At 41.4% G+C, this 21,111-nt stretch overlaps 2 protein-coding genes across 13 annotated transcripts in view; both read left to right on the top strand.

Moving 5' to 3' along the window:
• The window catches only part of LOC109865507 (liprin-alpha-3), a 39,130-nt gene extending 24,550 nt beyond the window's left edge, over positions 1–14,580 (top strand). For 3 of the 12 annotated variants that reach the window (XM_031799045.1, XM_031799052.1, XM_031799048.1), the window contains exons 21-31: positions 3,678–3,856; positions 4,006–4,206; positions 4,386–4,448; positions 4,966–4,992; positions 9,817–9,992; positions 10,364–10,461; positions 11,356–11,531; positions 11,783–11,851; positions 12,325–12,487; positions 12,636–12,703; positions 13,387–14,580. In XM_031799045.1, coding sequence (XP_031654905.1) covers positions 3,678–3,856; positions 4,006–4,206; positions 4,386–4,448; positions 4,966–4,992; positions 9,817–9,992; positions 10,364–10,461; positions 11,356–11,531; positions 11,783–11,851; positions 12,325–12,487; positions 12,636–12,688 — 1,205 coding nt within the window. In that variant the 3' untranslated portion in view covers positions 12,689–12,703; positions 13,387–14,580. Of the gene's footprint in view, positions 1–3,677; positions 3,857–4,005; positions 4,207–4,385; positions 4,449–4,721; positions 4,993–9,816; positions 9,993–10,363; positions 10,462–11,355; positions 11,532–11,782; positions 11,852–12,324; positions 12,488–12,635; positions 12,704–13,155 lie in introns of all 12 variants that reach the window. The other 9 variants (XM_031799047.1, XM_031799050.1, XM_031799053.1 and 6 more) reach the window with 4 other exon arrangements.
• A 1,783-nt stretch (positions 14,581–16,363) lies between these two features.
• On the top strand, positions 16,364–20,700 carry fgf21 (fibroblast growth factor 21). Its single transcript, XM_031800015.1, has 4 exons — positions 16,364–16,801; positions 16,908–16,956; positions 19,482–19,624; positions 19,732–20,700. The coding sequence occupies exons 1-4, from the start codon at positions 16,364–16,366 to the stop codon at positions 20,029–20,031; spliced, it is 930 nt and encodes a 309-aa protein (XP_031655875.1). The 3' UTR covers positions 20,032–20,700.
• The last annotated feature ends 411 nt before the right edge of the window (positions 20,701–21,111 follow it).

Below are 21,111 nucleotides of genomic sequence, written 5' to 3' on the forward strand. Positions count from 1 at the left end.
ACCTCAACAGAAAATGACTCAAGTAAAACTAAAAGCCACCCAGTAAAATACTACTTGAGTAAAAGTGTAAAAGTATTTGAGTATCAAAAGTAAATGGAATTGCTAAAATGTACTTAAGTATCAAATCATTTCAAATACCTTATATTAAGCAAACCAGACAGCACCATTTTAAAAATGTTTTTTTAACACATCATTTCCAAATGAAGCATATGTGTTTTGTGAGTCTGCCAGATCAGATGCAGTAGGAATGACCAGCGATGTTCTCTTGATAAGTGTGTGAATTGGACAATTTTCCTGTCAAAATGTATCTAGTACTTTTGGGTGTCAAGGAAAATGTATGGAGTAAAAAATACAAATTGTTCTTTCGAAATGTTGTGAAGTAAAAGTAAAAGTTGGCCAAAATGTTAATAGTTAAGTAAAGTACAGATACCCCCCAAAAATACATAAGTAGTACTTTAAAATATTTTTTCCTTAAGTACTTTTCACCACCGGTTGACCGTGTGTGGGGTGTGAGGGTTAGAAACAATGTAAGGTTGCCTGTATTTTGCACACAAACTGTTTACTTATAAAGTATACACTAATATACACTAAGTATACAAAACATTAAGGACACCTGCTCTTTCCATGACATATACTGACCATATCACGTTTTAGGGAAGACCCAGATGCAGACAGTCTCGAAGTAACAAAAGTTTATTACTAGAACAGGGGGTAGGCAAAATGACAGGTCAAGGGCAGGCAGAGGTCGGTAATCCAGATCAGAGTCCAAAAGGTACAGAATGGCAGGCAATCTCAGGATCAGGAAACAGGAGACAAAGGGTTGTGACACATGGGTTTGATTCTAGACACATGAAAAGTGTGATGTATATGGAGGGTACAGGGCAACAGAAGATGAACAGCAGAGGGGCTAATGACCTTGGAGATGGGGAAAGGGCCGATATACCTGGGGGAAAGTTTGCTGGACTCCACACGGAGGGGCAGATCCCGGGTGGACAGCCATACCTTCTGCCCATGACAATGCCAGGGTCCGGTGGCGGTCCGCTTGTCGTCGATATGTGTAGGTGGTCTTGAGAAGGGCCGACCGGGCTTTCTTCCAGGTACGACAACAGCGGCAGACAAACATCTGAGCTGAATATATGCCGACCTCTTCCTCTTGCTCAGGGAAGACCGGAGTCTGATAACCCAGGAAACGTTCAAAGGGCGAGAGACCCGTGGCAGAGCAAGGAAGGGTGTTGCAGGGGTATTTGACCAACATTAGTTGCTGGCTCCAGGTGGTGGGGTTGGCGGAGACCAGGCAGCGAAGAGTCATCTCCAGGTCTTGGTTGGCTCGCTCCGACTGGCCATTGGACTGGGGATGGAACCTGGAGGACAGGCTGACCGACGGCCCAATGAGTGTGCAGAACGCCTTCCAGAACCGGGACAAGAACTTAGGACCTCAATCGGAGACCATGTCCACTGGGAGTCCATAGATCCGGAAGACGTGCTGCACCATGAGCTGGGCCGTCTCTTTGGCAGAGGGTAGCTTGGGGAGAGGAATGAATTGGCCGGCTTTGGAAAACCGGTCCACTACTGTCGGGATGTTGGTCCGGGGCGACTTCGGAGCCCCCAGGAAGATGTCCTGGGTCAGGCTGCGCTGACTTCAGGAAATGAGCGGGGCAAAACAGGCTCCAGCCCATGATGGCACTAGCTGGAGCCAAGAGAATCCTAATACCACGGGAACCTGATAAGACTTAATGAGCAGGAATTGGATCGTCTTGCTGTGGTGCCCTGATACACGTAGGTTGATGGGGCTGGTATTGTGGATGACCCGGCCTATAGAGTGCCCGTCCAAATCAAATCAAATGTATTTATAAAGCCCTTCTTACATCAGCTGATATCTCAAAGTGCTGTACAGAAACCCAGCCTAAAACCCCAAACAGCAAGCAATACAGGTGTAGAAGCACGGTGGCTAGTAAAAACTCCCTAGAAAGGCCAGAACCTAGGAATAAACTTAGAGAGGAACCAGGCTATGAGGGGTGGCCAGTCCTCTTCTGGCTGTTCCGGGTGGAGATTATAACAGAACATGGCCAAGATGTTCAAATGTTCATAGATGACCAGCAGGGTGGGGATGCCCAGCTTGGACACCAGGGTAGCTTCCATAAAGCTCTCATTGGCCCCAGAGTCGATGAGTACCTGATGAGATTTCGACTGGCATGAAAAGGGGTGTGAGTCAGGGCAGAACAAATGTTCTCCGTATGGCCCACCAGAGTACTCGCTCCTACTGGTGAGCCTGGTCTTTTAGTGGATAGGTGGAGGCAAAATTGCCAGTCTTCCCACAATACAGACAACTCTTAGTGTGAAGCCTGTATAGCCATTCAGCTGGAGACAGGTGGGAACTCGGGTAGCCTCGGGTTCTCTCGGTAACGGAGCCATTGGGGTCCTCAGGGATGCCTCGGAGGCGAGGTGGAATCCTTGGGCGGGCGAGTGAAATGGAATCTCCTCTCCTACCTTCGTTTCCGTAGTTGCCCATCGATCTGAATGGTCAAGGCGATGACCGAGTCGAGATCCATCAGTAAGCTCGTCTTTTACTTCCTCTGATACTCTGTGCAGGGACATGTCGAAAAGTGTTTCCGGGTTCCAGGCACTCTCAGCTGCCAACATGCGGAAATCCACCGCATAGTCTGCCACGCTGCGGGAGTCTTGCCGAAGCTGGAGTAACTTCTGGGCAGCCTCTCTCCCGGACAATGGAGCATCAAACTCCCGCCACGAACTCCTCCAGACTGAAGCATATGGCCAACTGTTGTTCCCATACTGCCGTAGCCCAGAGGTCAATAATCCAGTGTGGTGTGACGAGGTACAGAATGGCAGGCAGGCTCAGGGTCAGGGCAGGCAGAATGGTCAAAACCGGGAAAACTAGAAACAAACAGGAGCAAAGGGGAAACAGAGACATACCCGAAGAGACTTGCAGCTGTAATTGCTGCAAAAGGTGGCTCTGCAAAGTATTGACTTTGGGGGGGGGGTGAATAGTTATGCACGCTCAAGTTTTCATTTTTTTTGTCTTATTTCTTGTTTGTTTCACAATAAATAAATTTGCATCTTCAAAGTGGTAGGCATGTATAGTAAATCAAATGATACAAACCCCCCAAAAATCTATTTTAATTCCAGGTTGAAAGGCAACAAAATAGGAAAAAATCCAGGTGGGTGAATACTTTCGCAAGCCACTGAATGTATGCCATTCAGAGGGTGAGTGAGCAAAACAAAAGATTTAAGTGCCTTTGAATGGGGTATGGTAGTCGGTGCCAAGTGCACCGGTTTGTGTCAAGAACTGCAATGCTGCTGGATTTTTCACACTCAACAGTTTCCCGTGTGTATCAAGAATGGTTCACTACCCAAAGGACATCCAGCCAACTTGACACAACTGTGGGAAGCATTGGAGTCAACATAGGCCAGCTTCCCTGTGGAACGCTTTCAACACCTTGTAGAGTCCATGCCCCGACTAATTGAGGTTCAACTCAATATTAGGAATGTGTTCCTAATGTTTGGTATACTCAGTGTACACAGTTATACTCAATATTATTTTAAATAATCAACCAGAGTAGCATTTTTCTATGTTTTTAGAAGAAAAACAAATTATTTATGGCAAGAGAGATTGTCCAGTAATCATGGGGAGTAGTTTCTCACATGACCTTTGACCTCAGCCTCCACACCTTCCGATGACCTGGGCTCAGCTGACCCCCTGGGCCTGGCCAAGATGGGAACTGGCACCGTGGAGAAAGATCGCCGCAGCAAGAAGAAGCACGACCTGCTAGAAGAAGCTTGTCGCCAGGGTCTTCCCTTCGCTTCATGGGATGGCCCCACGGTGGTTACATGGCTTGAGGTATGAAGTCTCACTGGTTAACTATCTGGGAGGAAATCATGTGCATTGTTTTACCTGAAGGTGCTCCATCTTACTATGAATGAATCTGAATAATGTACTGTACATGATGAACATATTCCCCCTCCTCTTCCTTTTCCTCTTCCTCTTAGTTGTGGGTGGGCATGCCCGCCTGGTATGTGGCAGCATGTCGTGCCAATGTGAAGAGCGGTGCTATCATGGCCAACCTGTCGGACACAGAGATCCAGCGGGAGATTGGCATCAGTAACCCCCTGCACCGCCTGAAACTGCGCCTGGCCATCCAGGAGATGGTGTCCCTCACCAGCCCCTCGGCACCGGCCAGCACACGCTCCGTAAATGTTACACTCATTTACACTCACAAACACGCACACAAACATTAGCATATGTTCAGTAACATACTTGTTGCACATATAGATGTTTGAATAAGTCTGAGTGAAAATGTATGCAAACTGTAAACATATCCTTATTCTTTTTCCATCTCAATCTCAAATTGTCCTCGATGACATCACAGTCGACGAGTGATATATGGATGACTCATGCCGAAATGGAGTCACTGACCGCTGCCATAAAACCAGTAAGTTGTTTTGCCTATCTCTCTTTTTAGATTTGCTTTTAGTTCTCCTACACAATCACTCCTTATTTCAAAAGTGATTTAACCTATGTTTGACCAATTAAGACATCCCAAGACTTTCGTGCAACTCAATTATCTAACAATATTCTATTAATTCCTAACTGTATAAGAATTGATGGTACACATCCAACTTGCTTGAAATCAACAAGCAACTTGAGACTATGCTGACTGAAATTCCATTTACAATTTGTTTTCCTTGTCTTTGTCTCTGATTAGGCATGTGTCGCTGCACCTTTTCCCCACTACTCCCCCAAATTCTCTTTGAGTGTAGTGTTTCTCCAACTAATTTTCATTCACTAACAAACTATTCCTCCTTCTGCCCTTCCTTCCTTACATCTTTTCTTCTCCATAACACCTCCTGTCATTTACCGTAAAAACACATCCTGGCAATCGTTCCTTTCCCTCTCCCTCCACCTCTATCCCTTTCTCTCTCTATCCCTTTCCTTTGCCTCCACTGAAGGAAGTGAAGGAGTTCAGCTGGGACCAGGTGAGATATTATTGTAGTTTTTGTCATGATACTATACTATTGTCATGAACTACTATACTAAGGTCATGTGAGAAACTACTCCCTATTGTCATGAACAGGAAATTAAATCAATGATATCACATTGTAAACAGACCATAAATCCGAGCAATTTGGGCATTTTCCTTAGATTTTGATCAATACTATTTTACAGACTTTTTTTGTCCGCTTCAAAATAAAGTATAGACTATACTCAGGACTAGAATTGAGGTTAACTCTATCTATCTACAGTACCAGTCAAAAGTTTGGACACACCTACTCATTCAAGGGTTTTTCTTTATTTTTACTATTTTCTACATTGTAGAATATCACAACTATAAAATAACACATATGGAATCATGTAGTAACCAAAAAAGTGTTAAACAAATCAAAATATATGTTAGATTTTAGATTCTTCAAAGTAGCCACCATTTGCCTTGATGACAGCTTTGCACACTCTTGGCACTCTCTCAACCAGCTTCACGAGGAATGCTTTTCCAACAGTCTTGAAGGAGCTCCCACATATGCCGAGCACTTGTTGGCTGCTTTTCTTTCACACAGCAGTCCAACTCATCCCAAACCATCTCAATTGGGTTGAGGTTGGGTGATTGTGGAGGCCAGGTCATCGGATGCAGCACTCCATCACTCTCCTTCTTGGTCAAATAGTGTTTTGGGTCATTGTCCTGTTGAAAAACAAATGATAGTCCCACTAAGCGCAAACCAGATGGGATGGCGTATTGCTGCAGAATGCTGTGGTAGCCATGCTGGTTACGTGTGCCTTGAATTCTAAACAAATCACTGACAGTGTCACCAGCAAAGCCCCATCATACCTTGTCCTCCATGCTTCACGGTAGGAACAACACATGTGGATATCATCCGTTCACCTACTCTGCGTCTCACAAAGACACGACGGCTGGAACCAAAGATCTTAAATTTGGACTCATCAGAATAAAGGACAGATTTCCAGTCTAATGTCCATTGCTTGTGTTTTTGGGCCAAAGCAAGTCTCTTCTTCTTATTGGTGTCCTTTAGTAGTGGTTTCTTTGCAGCAATTCGACCAGGAAGGTCTGATTCACGCAGTCTCCTCTGAACAGTTGATGTTGAGATGTACAGTTGAAGTCGGAAGTTTACATACACTTAGGTTGGAGTCATTGAAACTTCTTATGGCTTAGATCCCACTACCGGGATCGGTATGACAACAGCCAGTGAAAGTGCAGGGCGCCAAATTCAAACAACAGAAATCTCATAATTAAAATAACTCAAACAAACAAGTATTTTACGCCATTTTAAAGATAAACCAATTTCAAAAAGGCTTTACGACGGAAGCATGCTAAACGATTATGTTAGGTGAGTCACAAAAAGCAGAAATAGTAAACATTGATAAAAGATACAAGTGTTAAACTTGGAATTATAGATCCAATTCTCCTTAATGCAACCGTTGTGTCAGATTTTTTTTAAACTTTACGAAAAAAGCACACCATGAAATCATCTGAGTACAGCGCTCAGACACAAAACAAGCCATACAGATATCTGCCATGTTGTGGAGTCAACAGAAGTCAGAAATAGCATTATAAATATTCACTTACCTTATATGATCTTCATCAGAATGCACTCCCAGGAATCCCATTTCCACAATAAATGTTTGTTTTGTTCGATAAAGTCCATAATTTATGTCCAAATACCTCCTTGTTGTTTGCGCATTTTGTTCACAAATCCAAATTCATGAGGCGCGATCACTAGGTCCAGACGAAAAGTCAAAAAGTTCCGTTACAGTCCATAGAAACATGTCAAATGATGTATAGAATCAATCTTTAGGATGTTTTTAACATAAATCTTCAATAATGTTCCCACCCGGGGGAATTCCTTTGTCTTTAGAAATGAAAAGAAACGCAGCAACCTCTCACGGGAGCGCGCGTGATCAGCTCATGGCAGATACCTGATTGAAAGAGCTCTCATTCCCTCCTCCTTCACAGTAGAATCTTGAAACAAGGTTCTAAAGACTGTTGACATCTAGTGGAAGCCTTAGGAAGTGCAATATGACCCCATAGACACTGTATATTCAATAGGCAATGAGTTGAAAAACTACAAACCTCAGATTTTCCACTTCCTGGTTGGATTTTTGTCTCAGGTTTATGCCTGCCATATGAGTTCTGTTATACTCACAGACATCATTAAAGCAGTTTTAGAAACTTCAGAGTGTTTTCTATCCAGATCTACTAATAATATGCATATCTTAGCTTCTGCGCCTGATGTTTGTTTTGTTCGATAAAGTCCATAATTTATGTCCAAATACCTCCTTGTTGTTCGCGCATTTTGTTCACAAATCCAAATTCATGAGGCGCGATCACTAGGTCCAGACGAAAAGTCAAAAAGTTCCGTTACAGTCCATAGAAACATGTCAAATGATGTATACTCTGGGCACCTTATTCATCCAAGCTACTCAATACATCCCCCCCCCAGCCATAAGAAGTTATAAAACTTGTTTTTCAAACACTCCAAAATTTTCTTTTTAACAAACTACAGTTTTGGCAAGTCAGTTAGGACATCTACTTTTTGCATGACACATGTAATTTTTCCAACAATTGTTTACAGACAGATTATTTCACATATAATTCACTATATCACAATTCCAGTGGGTCAGAAGTTTACATACACTAATTTGACTGTGCCTTTAAAGAGCTTGGAAAATTCCCCCAAATTATGTCATGGCTTTAGAAGCTTCTGATAGGCTAAATGACACTATTTTAGTCAATTGGAGGTGTACCTGTGGATGTATTTCAAGGCCTACCTTCAAACCCAGTGCCTCTTTGCTTGACATCATGGGAAAATCAAAAGAAATCATCCAAGACCTCAGAAAAACTATTGTAGACCTCCACAAGTCTGTTTCATCCTTGGGACCGATTTCCAAACACCTGAAGGTACCCCTTTCATCTGTACAAACAATAGTATGCAAGTATAAACACCATGGGACCATGCAGCCGTCATACCGCTCAGGATGGAGACGCATTCTGTCTCCTAGAGATGAACGTACTTTGGTGCGAAAAGTGCAAATCAATCCCAGAACAACAGCGAAGGACCTTGTGAAGATGCTGGAGGAAACAGGTATTAAAGTATGTATATCCACAGTAAAACTAGTCCTATATCAACATAACCTGAAAGGCCGCTCAGCAAGGAAAAAGACACTGCTCCAAAACCGACATAAAAAAAGCCAGACTACGGTTTGCAACTGCACATGGGGACGAAGATCGTACTTTTTGGAGAAATGTCCTCTGGTCTGATGAAACAAAAATAGAACTGTTTAGCCATAATGACCATTGTTATGCTTGGAGGAAAAATGGGGAGGCTTGCAAGCCAAAGAACACCATCCCAACCGTGAAGAAAGGGGGTTGGCAGCATCATGTTGTGAGGGTGCTTTTCTGCAGGAGGGACTGGTGCACTTCCCAAAATAGATGGCATAATGAGGGAGGAAACTTATGTGGATATATTGAAGCAACATCTCAAGACATCAGTCAGGAAGTTAAAGCTTGGTCGCAAATGGGTCTTCCAAATGGACAAACGACCACAAGCATACTTCCAAGATTGTGGAAAAATGGCTTAAGAACAACAAAGTCAAGGTATTGGAGTGGCCCTTACAAAGCCCCGACCTCAATCCTATAGAAAATTTGTGGGCAGAACTGAAAAAGCATGTGCGAGCACGGAGGCCTACAAACCTGACTCAGTTACACCAGCTCTGTCAGGAGGAGTGGGACAAAATTCACCCAACTTATTGTGGGAAGCTTGTGGAAGGCTACCCAAAACATTTAATCCAAGTTAAACAATTTAAAGCCAATGCTACCAAATGCAAATTGAGTGTATGTAAACTTCTCACCCACTGGGAATGTGATGAAAGCTGAAATAAATCATTCTCTCTACTATTATTCTGACATTTCACATTCTTAAAATAAAATGGTGATCCTAACTGACCTAAGACAGGGAATTTTTACTACAATTCCTGATTAAATGTCAGGAATTGTGAAAAACTGAGTTTAAATGTATTTGGCTAAGGTGTATGTAAAACTTCCGACTTCAACTGTATCTGTTAATTGAACTCTGTGAAGCATTTATTTGGGCTGCATTCTAAGGTGCAGTTACAGTAACTCTAATGAATGTATCCTCTGCTGCAGAGGTAACTCTGGGTCTTCCTTTCCTGTGGCGGTCCTAATGAGAGACAGTTTCATCATAGTGTTTGGTGGTTTTTGCGACTGCAATTGAAGAAACTTTCAAAGTTCTTGAAATTTTCCAGATTGACTGACCTTCATGTCTTAAAGTAATGATGGACGGTCTTTTTATTTTATTTTTTTAGCTGTTTTTGCCATTATATGGACTTGGTCTTTTACCTTGTCACAACCCAACTGATTACCTCATACGCATTAAGTAGGAAAGAAATTACACAAATTAACTTGTAACAAGGCACACCTGTTAATTAAAATGCATTCCAGGTGACTACCTCACGAAGCTGGTTGAGAGAATGCCAAGAGTGTGCAAGGCTGTCTTCAAGGCAAAGGGTGGCTACTTTGAAGAATCTCAAATGTATAATATATTTTGATTTGTTTAACACTTTTTTTGCTTACTACATGATTCTGAATGTGTTATTTCATAGTTTTGATGTCTTCACTATAATTCTATAATGAAAATAGTAAAAGTAAAGAAAAACCCTTGAATGAGTAGGTATGTCCAAACTTTTGACTGGCACATGAGATTTTGGAAGGATATTTTAAATATATTGTCTCTCAGTGGACATTGATTCTCTCTCTCTCTTCCCCTATTTAGATCCTTGCCTATGGGGACATGAACCATGAGTGGGTAGGGAATGAGTGGCTTCCCAGCCTGGGTCTGCCCCAGTACCGCTCCTACTTCATGGAGTCCCTGGTGGACGCTCGCATGCTGGACCACCTCACCAAGAAGGAGCTGAGGGGACAGCTCAAAATGGTGGACAGCTTCCACAGGTTGGATTCAAATAATTTCAATCAATGTTTAGTGTCATTGAAAGGCAATCTGTGTATGTAAGCAGATTCAGGCCAAAAATGTTGGTATGGATTTGGCACAAATCTGTTTCCTTAATTTGTGTGCCGCATGAAAACACCAAAGCTAATACCGGATCGTCTAGTGTCCTTTGCTTAGTTACACACTTCTACCGATGGTTTTTCCAACATTTCTTTCATTCCTCTTCTCTGTTTCAGAGTAATTTTTTCTCTTTTCTTCTCCACCTTAGTTTGTCTGCATCAGGATTTTACAGTGGTTGTGTCTTTGGTTGTGAGGACATTGACAGTAACACTATCTCTTTCTCTCTCTTTCTCACTCTCTTTCTCTCGCTCAGGGTAAGTCTGCATTATGGCATCATGTGCTTGAAGCGTTTGAACTACGACAGGAAGGAGCTTGAAAGGAGGAGGGATGAGAGCCAACATCAGAACCAAGGTGAGAATACTGCACACAGGTAACTTGAGCCGTAATATATTTCGGGGCTCGTCTGGGATTTGGATTTTGACATTGCAAATGAATGTTGTATGGCAAAATATTATATTATTTCTGTCTCTCAAATGCTCTTTTTCACTGTATTAGCTGTTTCACTGTATTAGCTGTTTTGCTGTATTAGCTGTTTCGCTGTATTAGCTGTTTCGCTGTATTAGCTGTTTTGCTGTATTAGCTGTTTCGCTGTATTAGCTGTTTCGCTGTATTAGCTGTTTCACTGTATTAGCTGTTTCGCTGTATTAGCTGTTTCGCTGTATTAGCTGTTTCGCTGTATTAGCTGTTTCACTGTATTAGCTGTTTCGCTGTATTAGCTGTTTCGCTGTATTAGCTGTTTCACTGTATTAGCTGTTTCGCTGTATTAGCTGTTTCGCTGTATTAGCTGTTTCACTGTATTAGCTGTTTCGCTGTATTAGCTGTTTCACTGTATTAGCTGTTTCGCTGTATTAGCTGTTTCGCTGTATTAGCTGTTTCACTGTATTAGCTGTTTCGCTGTATTAGCTGTTTCGCTGTATTAGCTGTTTCACTGTATTAGCTGTTTCGCTGTATTAGCTGTTTCGCTGTATTAGCTGTTTCGCTGTATTAGCTGTTTCGCTGTATTAGCTGTTTCACTGTATTAGCTGTTTCGCTGTATTAGCTGTTTCGCTGTAGTAGCTGTTTCACTGTATTAGCTGTTTCGCTGTATTAGCTGTTTCGCTGTATTAGCTGTTTCGCTGTATTAGCTGTTTCACTGTATTAGCTGTTTCGCTGTATTAGCTGTTTCGCTGTATTAGCTGTTTCACTGTATTAGCTGTTTCGCTGTAGTAGCTGTTTCACTGTATTAGCTTTCTGCCCCCTCCGTAGATGTGATGGTATGGTCCAATGAGCGAGTGATGTGTTGGGTCCAGGCCATTGGGCTAAAGGAGTTTGCAGATAACCTCACAGAGAGTGGGGTACATGGGGCCCTCCTAGCCCTGGACGACACGTTTGACTACACTGACCTTGCCCTGCTCCTCCAGATACCCAATCAGAACACACAGGTACCTTAACTGAGAAGTCCGGTCAGAACATGCAGGTACTCACCACTATGCTAGAAAGTCAGAGCACATGCGCTCAATTCTACTATTGTAGTCTAATCACAATAACCCTCATTCACCACAATCACCAACCTTCTTAATTTCCCTTACCTGCAACTGTTTGGTCATTACATTTTAATCAAGATAATCTTAATCATGAAATCCACTTGATAATCTTAATTATAATCTTAAAACACTCATTATTTCTCTCCCAGGCGAGGCAGATGCTGGAGAAGGAGTACAATGCCCTCATCTCCATGGGAACTGAGAGAAGACCAGATGAGGTAAAACGCATTTTAAAAATGTAGTTGGTTACTTAAGACTATTTGCTCATAAATATAGGCAATTTTTTCAAGAATGGCAGTTTGCTTCAACCAACATTAACTGTTTGGGGGGAGGTGCTTATATTTGTCCTGTCACACACAAGATGTGTAATGGAAATGTTGTTTTTTTGCATATCCCAACTCCCCCTGAGAAACCTGCAGGGAGTGGGTTCAAGGCCAGGGTCGCCATTGTACAGCGACCCTGGAGTAATTAGGGTTAAGTGCCTTGCTCAAGGGTACTGCAATTTTTATTTTTTATTTTTTACCTTGTCAGCTCCAGTATTCAAACCAGCAACCTCAAGTCTACCTCCTCATGTGCATGTATTTTTGTCCACATGCTGTTCTTTAGTACACCTAACTAGCACTTGGGAAATCTAATGAATTGCATGGTACAATATTTTTTTGTGTGTCAATCCTCTGCGTCTTGTTGACAGGACGGCACTAAGACGTTCACACGCTCGCCCTCGTGGAGGAAGATGTTCAGAGAGAAGGACCTCCGGGGCGTGACCTCTGACTCCTCAGAAACATTACCCGCCAACTTCCGTGCCTCCGCCATCTCCACACCCTCCGTCACCCTGAGGAAAGTCCAGAGTGAAGGTGAGGGGGTCCTCTTCTTCATGTCTTTCCCACTGGAAACCTGCTCTATGAGTCATTGGTTCCATGCTGACCACTCATTTCAGTGTTATTGACTGGAGGTCTAGTGTCATTGACAGGTGTTTGAAAACCGTAATGCTGTCTGTTTCAGTGAACTCTGGGCCCAGGGGTGAGTCGGGGTCAGTGAGAACATATTCCTGCTAGAGATAAGCACATCAGGTGAGAAAGATACTTGATTGCCAAAAGAATATCATGAACGTTTTCAAGTTTGCAAAGTAGTCCGAAATAATTCCTTAGGGTCTTGGCTCGACAAAGCATCAACTTCTAAAAAATCGGAATGGTTTCTTGTCACCTTCTGTAAGATTGTCTGAATTTCAGTCACCCAAGCATGTCATCCAGGTACATTTCAGTAATTTCAGTAATCTCATGCGTCCAAACAGACTGTATTTCAGTCATTCATATCAGTTATTGAAACTCATTTAGCTCATTTCAGTGTTCTCAGTCATCCTAAAAACAATTCAGTAATTTCAGTAACCTTTCATCCAAACATATCTCAGTCCTTTCAGTAATTTCAGTTTTCCAAACACATTTCAGACAAGAACCGACCCATACTGAAATTGAGTTTTACTTTATGGTTGCATCATTATTTATCTATCCTGTCTTTGTTTTAGAGAGTCCCCCCCCCCCCAAAAAAAAAAAAACGTTTTTGAAGAAAAAAAGATGAAGATCATCAACAAAATGGAGAATAGAACACAAACAAAAAATAATTCCACTGGAATCCTTGAAGAAACAAGGGCAATGTGAGAGAATGAAAAGATACTAAAATAGAGTGAATGTCTGTCTGTCCATTTCTCTCTCTCTCTCTCTCTCTCTCTCTCTCTCTCTCCCTCCGTCCGTTTTAGTCCACAGTTGTGGCATGAAGCTGTTCGATGCTGTAAAAAATGATTCCATCGCCCAGTGTGAAGTTCTTCTTCCATGTGTGAAATGGGAAAATTGACACAATGACTCTTATTTTTTTCATTGGGATGTAAAACTGCATTTCCATTTGGATCAACAAAATGATGAACCTGATAGATGTTTCTTTGATTTTGAATTGTCGATAGAACATGCATACCCCATCTCAGTAACTGGTATTAGGATTTTGTTTCTCAACCTTTTTCTACCGTGGACAGGCGAGCTAAGGTATTTCCTTTACTCAAGACCCACAAGCTATGGTCCTTCTCTTTTGGGGAAGCACTTCCATTAAAACTAGCATTTGAGTACTCACTAGGGTCAGGTACAGCTAAACATCTGAGGGATCGGTTAGAATCACCATAGGGACTGCTGTCGGTCCAGGGACCAGAGGTTGAGAAACAATGTACTGTATGAGGACAGAGTCATAAGGGTTATAAAGTGTTATGAAGGGAGAGTATGCGAGGGAATGAGGGAATGGATTCGTATGTTCTTAAGCCATAACAGACACCATGAGATGAGAAGGACCTTGGACAATTGGTGAAGTGCATTATGACAAAATCCTGTTTAAAAAAAAAAGAGAAAAGAATTGAACGTTTGTGTTAATATGCATGCCAAAACAAAAACATAGAGTGAGAGTAATGAAATCAATCATCTAATGACGTGAAAACTTGGGTAAGGAATTTGTAAAATGGGTGTATTTTATTTTTTATCATTTTTTTAAATGATAACCTCTATTGTATGTAGGTAGGTAAGTGTGTGTGTGTGTGTGTGTGTGTGTGTGTGTGTGTGTGTGTGTGTGTGTGTGTGTGTGTGTGTGTGTGTGTGTGTGTGTGTGTGTGTGTGTGTGTGTGTGTGTGTGTGTGTGTGTGTGTGTGTGTGTGTGTAGTATGTATGTATTGGACGGTATTTTAATTTCATACTTAGTTAAGATTGATTGTAATTTCATTTTAGGTTGAAAAGTAAATACGTTTCAAATTATGGACATTAAGATATACTACTTGTATGTGTACATTTTGAAAACAAATTGTGTTATGATTTAAACTAATATCAATAATGAAGAGTAGTGAGGATAATTAAATATAATATGATAACAATAATGATAATGATTGTAAAAGCTGTAATTAAAAAAGACCTGTAAAATGGATGGGAACTGAGTGTTTGTTCATTTTGTTCAGCTTTATATTTTCTATTCCAAAGAAAGTCACGGGAGGTCAACAGGAAATTACAGGTTACTTGACGATTTCCTGATTTTCATCATTCTTCCCTCTTATGGTTGTGTGGATGTTTACACTGTATCGTGATGATATTTACACGTTTTCTCCCAAGTCCTCAGTTTGACTCACATTTCTAACATTGACTAGTTTTCTCTCAATTATAGGCGCTCTATGTAACAATTCCACCTGAAAATAGCCCTTCGTGTCAATGACATACAGTATCCGCTGTTTGAAGCTATAGAGTAAGTTGTTTACTGGCAGGTGGCCACGTTTGTTGCATCAAAACAGCAGCTTCTTCCTGTTTCTGAGGCTGAAGACAATAACACTACTTCGTGTTCGTGTGTTACATGGGGCTTTCTCTGGAAACTAGAGGCTGGGAAATTCCCCCTTATTCCTCCTCATGCTCTGTACATGCCGAACTGTGAGGAAAACAAAATGATCTGTAAATTGTTTCATGGAGCACATTTAAATCAACATTTTATACAGCTTTTAACCAAATGTTTCATAGTTTAACTAAGTGTTTTGGCAGAGAATCTAAACAAAACGGCCAGGTTCTCTAAAACCCCAATAAACTTGTCTAGGGCATCAGTGTGGAAAACATCCTTATGTAGGTACACTTTCTCTGGGTGAATCTCCAGTGACTATATGACTTTGTTGGTGGGACTCCATCCTTCATTCGTCATCATGAAGACACGTCGATGGAGATTTCTTCATTGCTCGGCGTCAATTAGTCTAGCCTACAGTACTGTGTAATACTTCTTCAATGAAGCAATGTCACTTTGAGCGAGTTCAGAACAGTGAAGTGTGCCTGTATCGGAAAATATCAAAGGGCAAATTCACCCGTCATTCTACAATGACGTACATTCCATGACACTCGTAGTTCACACCTTGTTATTACGAGAATGGTGGAAGGTGTCATCCACGCTAACTGGATCCCCGTCTAACAAGATGACTGCGTGTGCACGTTCATTCAGGAGAATACAGAGCAGTGGTCATGTCCTACATTGTTCAGAAGTGTGCTAATACATGTGTGACTGTTGCAGGCTGACTGTCCTGGACCCCGTTAAAGTGTCTTACTGCAGCTGGAGTTCAGTAAACACATGCTCAGCGATGGTTGTAAATCCCACAGCATACCCCCCTGTCTTATACACACTCAAAAATAATACAAACATTGTCATCAGTACCTGACATTTCCCCGTCTTCAACTAACACAGGCGTCATGGCGTTGAGCAATCGGTATGGAAGAAAAACAACGAGGATGTGTTTATTTGAAGACGATGATTGAATCCAACCGAAACTCTTTAAAATAAGTGTTTAGCTGTTTCACAATTGAACACTTGTTTTTTTAACACTTGAAAAGAGCATTAAACATATAGGAAAGTTGGAAACCATAAGCTCTAATTTGTTACCAATTTTGCTGTTTGACACTGCCCACAGTTTTCTAGTAAACACCAAGTTTCTTACCATGAGCATAACATGCTGGAAAGAAATGTCACTGTAGTAAAAAGTAATTCTATTCATCTTAGAAGGAGCCGACAAGGAGGAAGCCCTTATATAGCCACTGTGCATTTCCTACCATGGGCTTTTCACATTCTCCAGGTCCTGGTCAATTTTATGTTATTATAAACTCCTTAGAATCGACCTGACTCATCCTTATACCGTCAATCCCTGTGACCTCCCCCTGACGTTCTCCGTTACCTCCTTTATAAGGATGCACACCGTGCTACATTTTAGAATTTGGGGTGAAGACAGCTTTGTAGCTATTTCTCTATTTATTTGTTATTTATTAAATTTATTCTGTTGGTATATCCAGAAACATTGCAGAACCAGATTTTTTTTTTTTTTGTGCAAGAGCTCTCTCGTCAATTTCATCTCGCAAATGTCCTTGTGTGCACACATCTCCCTGTTCTCCTGCTCCCTTCTGGGCCTCCTATCTCTCTCTATATCATCATATATTCCTGACTCCAACCCACTCCTGCTCTTCAATGATCAAGTCAGAGAAAGACATCTCTACACAGGTATTAAGCTCACTTCTCTTCTGTCTTATGCTCATTCACTTAAAAAAAAAAATATATTTCAGGTGTGTACTTATCGATCCTTCGGTTTATGCTCGCGGTATGTAGGCCATCTTTTTTTCTTAGTAGTAATAGTTATTGCCTCTTAAATACTGTTTTTGTCGTTGTTGTTGTCATGTTTACATGTAATGTCCCCCCCCCCCCCCCCCAGATAATCAAAGAAAAGAACTGTTTCTGGAGATGACCCCAGATGGAAAAGTGACAGGAAGCCCTGCTCAGACCTCTCACAGTAAGTCAGTGGCGGTCGGTGCCGTTTAAGATTAGGGAGGACTTTTTTTTATGAGCATGGGCTTATTTCTATTACAAGGTAGGTGCACAGGTCGAGAGAAAATGTGTATTAATCAAGTTAACAGACAATGACACATTCAATATCGCCTTGCACACTCTTGCCTGCATCTAGCTAATCTAGGGTGTAATCATTACTCCAAACAGTTGCAAACAAGAGTTTGTATTGGACAAATTCAGGTACGTTTATCCCTGTTTTGTTCCATTTGCTTCCGTTTAAGAAACGGTGGAATTAAAACACTTCTGATAACCTGCACACACAGTTCACTTTCATAGCAGCCACATACAAACAGCATGATCACTTTGCTCGTTGTACAAGACCCTTGTACATAGTATAACTATTTTTCGCATCTCCGCGCTGTCCTCCTTTCACCTTTTCCCTTCGCTTGTGTGGACTTCAGTGCACAACAAAACAGCTGTCTGTGACCAGGCAGAAAAACCTTTCCAAGCCAAACCTTCATACCATAACCGCTAACAGCTACAGACAGCCTACATCATTGTCACCATATTAGCTAACACCATAGTCAAAATAGCTACTACAGTAAACTACAATCATTTTTATTTATTTATTTTTATTTCACCTTTATTTAACCAGGTAGGCAAGTTGAGAACAAGTTCTCATTTACAAGTGCGACCTGGCCAAGATAAAGCAAAGCAGTTCGACAGATACAACGACACAGAGTTACACATGGAGTAAAACAAACATACAGTCAATAATACAGTATAAACAAGTCTATATACAATGTGAGCAAATGAGGTGAGAAGGGAGGTAAAGGCAAAAAAGGCCATGGTGGCAAAGTAAATACAATATAGCAAGTAAAACACTGGAATGGTAGTTTTGCAATGGAAGAATGTGCAAAGTAGAAATAAAAATAATGGGGTGCGAAAGAGCAAAATTAATTAATTAATTAAATACAGTTGGGAAAGAGGTAGTTGTTTGGGCTAAATTATAGGTGGGCTATGTACAGGTGCAGTAATCTGTGAGCTGCTCTGACAGTTGGTGCTTAAAGCTAGTGAGGGAGATAAGTGTTTCCAGTTTCAGAGATTTTTGTAGTTCGTTCCAGTCATTGGCAGCAGAGAACTGGAAGGAGAGGCGACCAAAGAAATAATTGGTTTTGGGGGTGACTAGAGAGATATACCTGCTGGAGCGTGTGATACAGGTGGGAGATGCTATGGTGACCAGCGAGCTGAGATAAGGGGGGACTTTACCTAGCAGGGTCTTGTAGATGACATGGAGCCAGTGGGTTTGGCGATGAGTATGAAGCGAGGGCCAGCCAACGAGAGCGTACAGGTCGCAATGGTGGGTAGTATATGGGGCTTTGGTGACAAAACGGATTGCACTGTGATAGACTGCATCCAATTTGTTGAGTAGGGTATTGGAGGCTATTTTGTAAAATGAAGTACTGTGTACAGCAAGGATTTTAATAGTTACACTGGCGGGCCCCAATGGCAATAAATTAATACAACGAAAAGATTACCTTGGCTTGGAAGAGTTCCGGTGTTGGATAGCCTAGCCAGCTAGCTAACACAGCATAGCTCTCTGTTTGAGCCAGGTGTTTTGAGTAGGCTAAATTAGATAGCTGCATTTTCTAGCTAAGTAAGTGAATGTGAAAAAATACTATGAAATATAGCTAGCTCTCTATCTTTCTCTCTCTTGCTTTTCCTTTATTTTGGAAGAAATTAATTTGTTCAAAACTGTTCAACTATTGTCTTTCTCTCTCTTTGAGCCAACTACTCATCACATTTTATGCATTGCAGTGCTAGGTAGCTGTAGCTTATGCTTTTGGTACTAGATTCATTCTCTGATCCTTTGATTGGGTGGACAACATGTCAGTTTATGCTGCAAGAGCTCTGATAGGTTGGAGGACGTCCTCCTGAAGTCGTCATATTTACTGTGTAAGTCTACGGAATGGGGTAAAAATGATGAGCCTTCTAGGTTTTGTATTGAAGGGGACGGAAACTAGCTGTGCTCCGGCTATACTATTTATTTTATTTAACTAGGCAAGTAAGTTAAGAACAAATTCTTATTTACAATGACGGCCTACCCCGGCCAAACTCTAACCTGGATGACGCTGGGCCAATTGTGCGCCGCCCTCTGGGACTCCCAATCATGGCCGGTTGTGATACAGCCTGGAATTGAACCAGTGTCTGTAGTGATGCCTTTAGCACTGAGATGCAGTGCCTTAGACCGCTGCGTCACTCGGGAGCCCACTAGAAAGTGCTGATGAGGCTACTCCAGACCTTTTATTGCAAAACAGTGTGTTTTAATAAATTATTCATTGACATGAATATATTTAGTATAGTTTAATCTAAAAGGGATCACTTTTTTATGTTTCACTATTTATTTTTCTGAAATTGACTGAGGCGCCTCCACTGCAGTGAGTGTTTGACAGACAGATAGACCTTACAGAATTGAGTATTATGAAGTTTATACTTTTATAAGTCATCTCCCAAACACCTGAATAATAGATGACATTTGTATTGGATGTGTTTACTGTGTGTTCTCAGGTGTGTTGGAGATGAGGTCAGTTCGAGAAGGTGAGACAGTTATCAAGGGTGTGTCCTCATCCCTTTTCCTCTGTGTGGACAGCATTGGCCAGTTGAGGGGACAGGTGGGCAGTGGACAAATATAATCTACTATAGCATGAAATATGGCACAGCTAAAGGCCTTGCTTCACTGCATCTAACACATTTCTTTCGATGTTATCCATTTCCTCAGAGCCACTACACAGAGGCTGACTGCACCTTCAGAGAGCTGCTGCTAGCTGATGGATACTCTCGTTTCTTCTCTTCACATCACAAACTTTATGTGTCCCTCACCTCAAAAGGCTCCACACCGCAACATGGGCTCCCGTTCCATCGGTTCCTACCCCTGAGAAACATTTTGGTATCTAGAAGTATGACGAATACAGCTGAAAATCAACAACAGAATCAGCAACAGCTTGACCTGGACTCAGATAACCCTTTCGGCAGGAGTCTCACTGGTGTTGTCAGTCCACAGTTCTCCAGGGATAAGTGAAGTTGAAAATTGAGTTTTTTGATGGAAGTATACAATGAACCCAAGTATATTTATTTACAGGTATACTGGATTGTATAACCATGTTAATTCCTAAAGTGATTTTTTTTCACTTGTAGTAGAAACACTGTTACTTTTATTGGCCCGTGGCAAATGTTTTGGTTCGAAGAGTTCAGTAAGTAGATGGTGAACTTTAGTTCCATAACTCTATGATGGGACTGACTGGTGTGTATATGGTCTCACTTTGAATGTCATGTTGAATATGTTATATGCAGTATATTTCTCTCTAGTGTTTTGAATTCAAGTTTGAATCATTGTACTGTAGCTATAATTTATTTGCGTTATTTATATTTTTAAACCTTTTGAAGCCTAAATGCAACTTAGTCTCAGATCATTTCGCATTAATCTGTATGTAAATCCAAGACACACTTTTTATTATGATCTGTTACATTTCGTATGAATGTAGTACTTTGTGGAGGTCCAGCATCCATTTCGTATTATATGTTACAAATGACAATTTGTATGATATGATACTAATTTGCTAAACGTACAATATGTAACGCTTTTGCAAAAATGTATGATATGTTATCAATTCCAATTGTTTGGTTGCCAACGTTAGCTAGGTGGCTAAGTGGCTAACACTAACATTAGCTAGCTGGCTAATGTTAGCTAGGCTAGGGATTAGGGTTAAGGATAGGGTTAAGGTTAGGAGTTAGGTTAATGGGTAGGGTTAAGGTTAGGAGTTAGATTAAAGGTTTAAGGTTAGGGGAAGGGTTAGCTAACATTCTTAGTAGTTGCAAAGCAGCTAAAAAGTAGTAAGTAGCTGAAAAGTTGCTAATTAATATAAAATGATAAAGTTGTCCGTTATGAAATTTGAACACGCAACCTTTGGGTTGCTACACATTCGCGTTATATGTCAACCCATCCACCCATCCATTCTTACATGATTGCTTTAAGTAACCTAACAATAGCAACATATCATACTAATTTGAGTGTCCCGGATTTACTTTTACTACGTTACGTCTAGTCTATGAGACCAGGTTGCTAAATTATGTATGAACAATAGTTCTATCTGGCTTTTGA

This window comes from Oncorhynchus kisutch, linkage group LG20 (assembly GCF_002021735.2).
Source record: "Oncorhynchus kisutch isolate 150728-3 linkage group LG20, Okis_V2, whole genome shotgun sequence".
In the NCBI taxonomy this organism is placed as follows: Eukaryota; Metazoa; Chordata; class Actinopteri; order Salmoniformes; family Salmonidae; genus Oncorhynchus; species Oncorhynchus kisutch.

Excerpts from the sequence above, each read along its gene's own strand:
- fgf21 (XM_031800015.1), top strand. The coding sequence starts at position 16,364 with ATGCACACCGTGCTACATTTTAGAATTTGGGGTGAAGACAGCTTTGTA. Across the intron at positions 16,802-16,907 it reads TTTTTTTCTTAGTAGTAATA|ATGACCCCAGATGGAAAAGT; the intron begins GTTATTGCCTCT and ends CTGTTTCTGGAG. Across the intron at positions 16,957-19,481 it reads CCCTGCTCAGACCTCTCACA|ATGACATTTGTATTGGATGT; the intron begins GTAAGTCAGTGG and ends CCTGAATAATAG.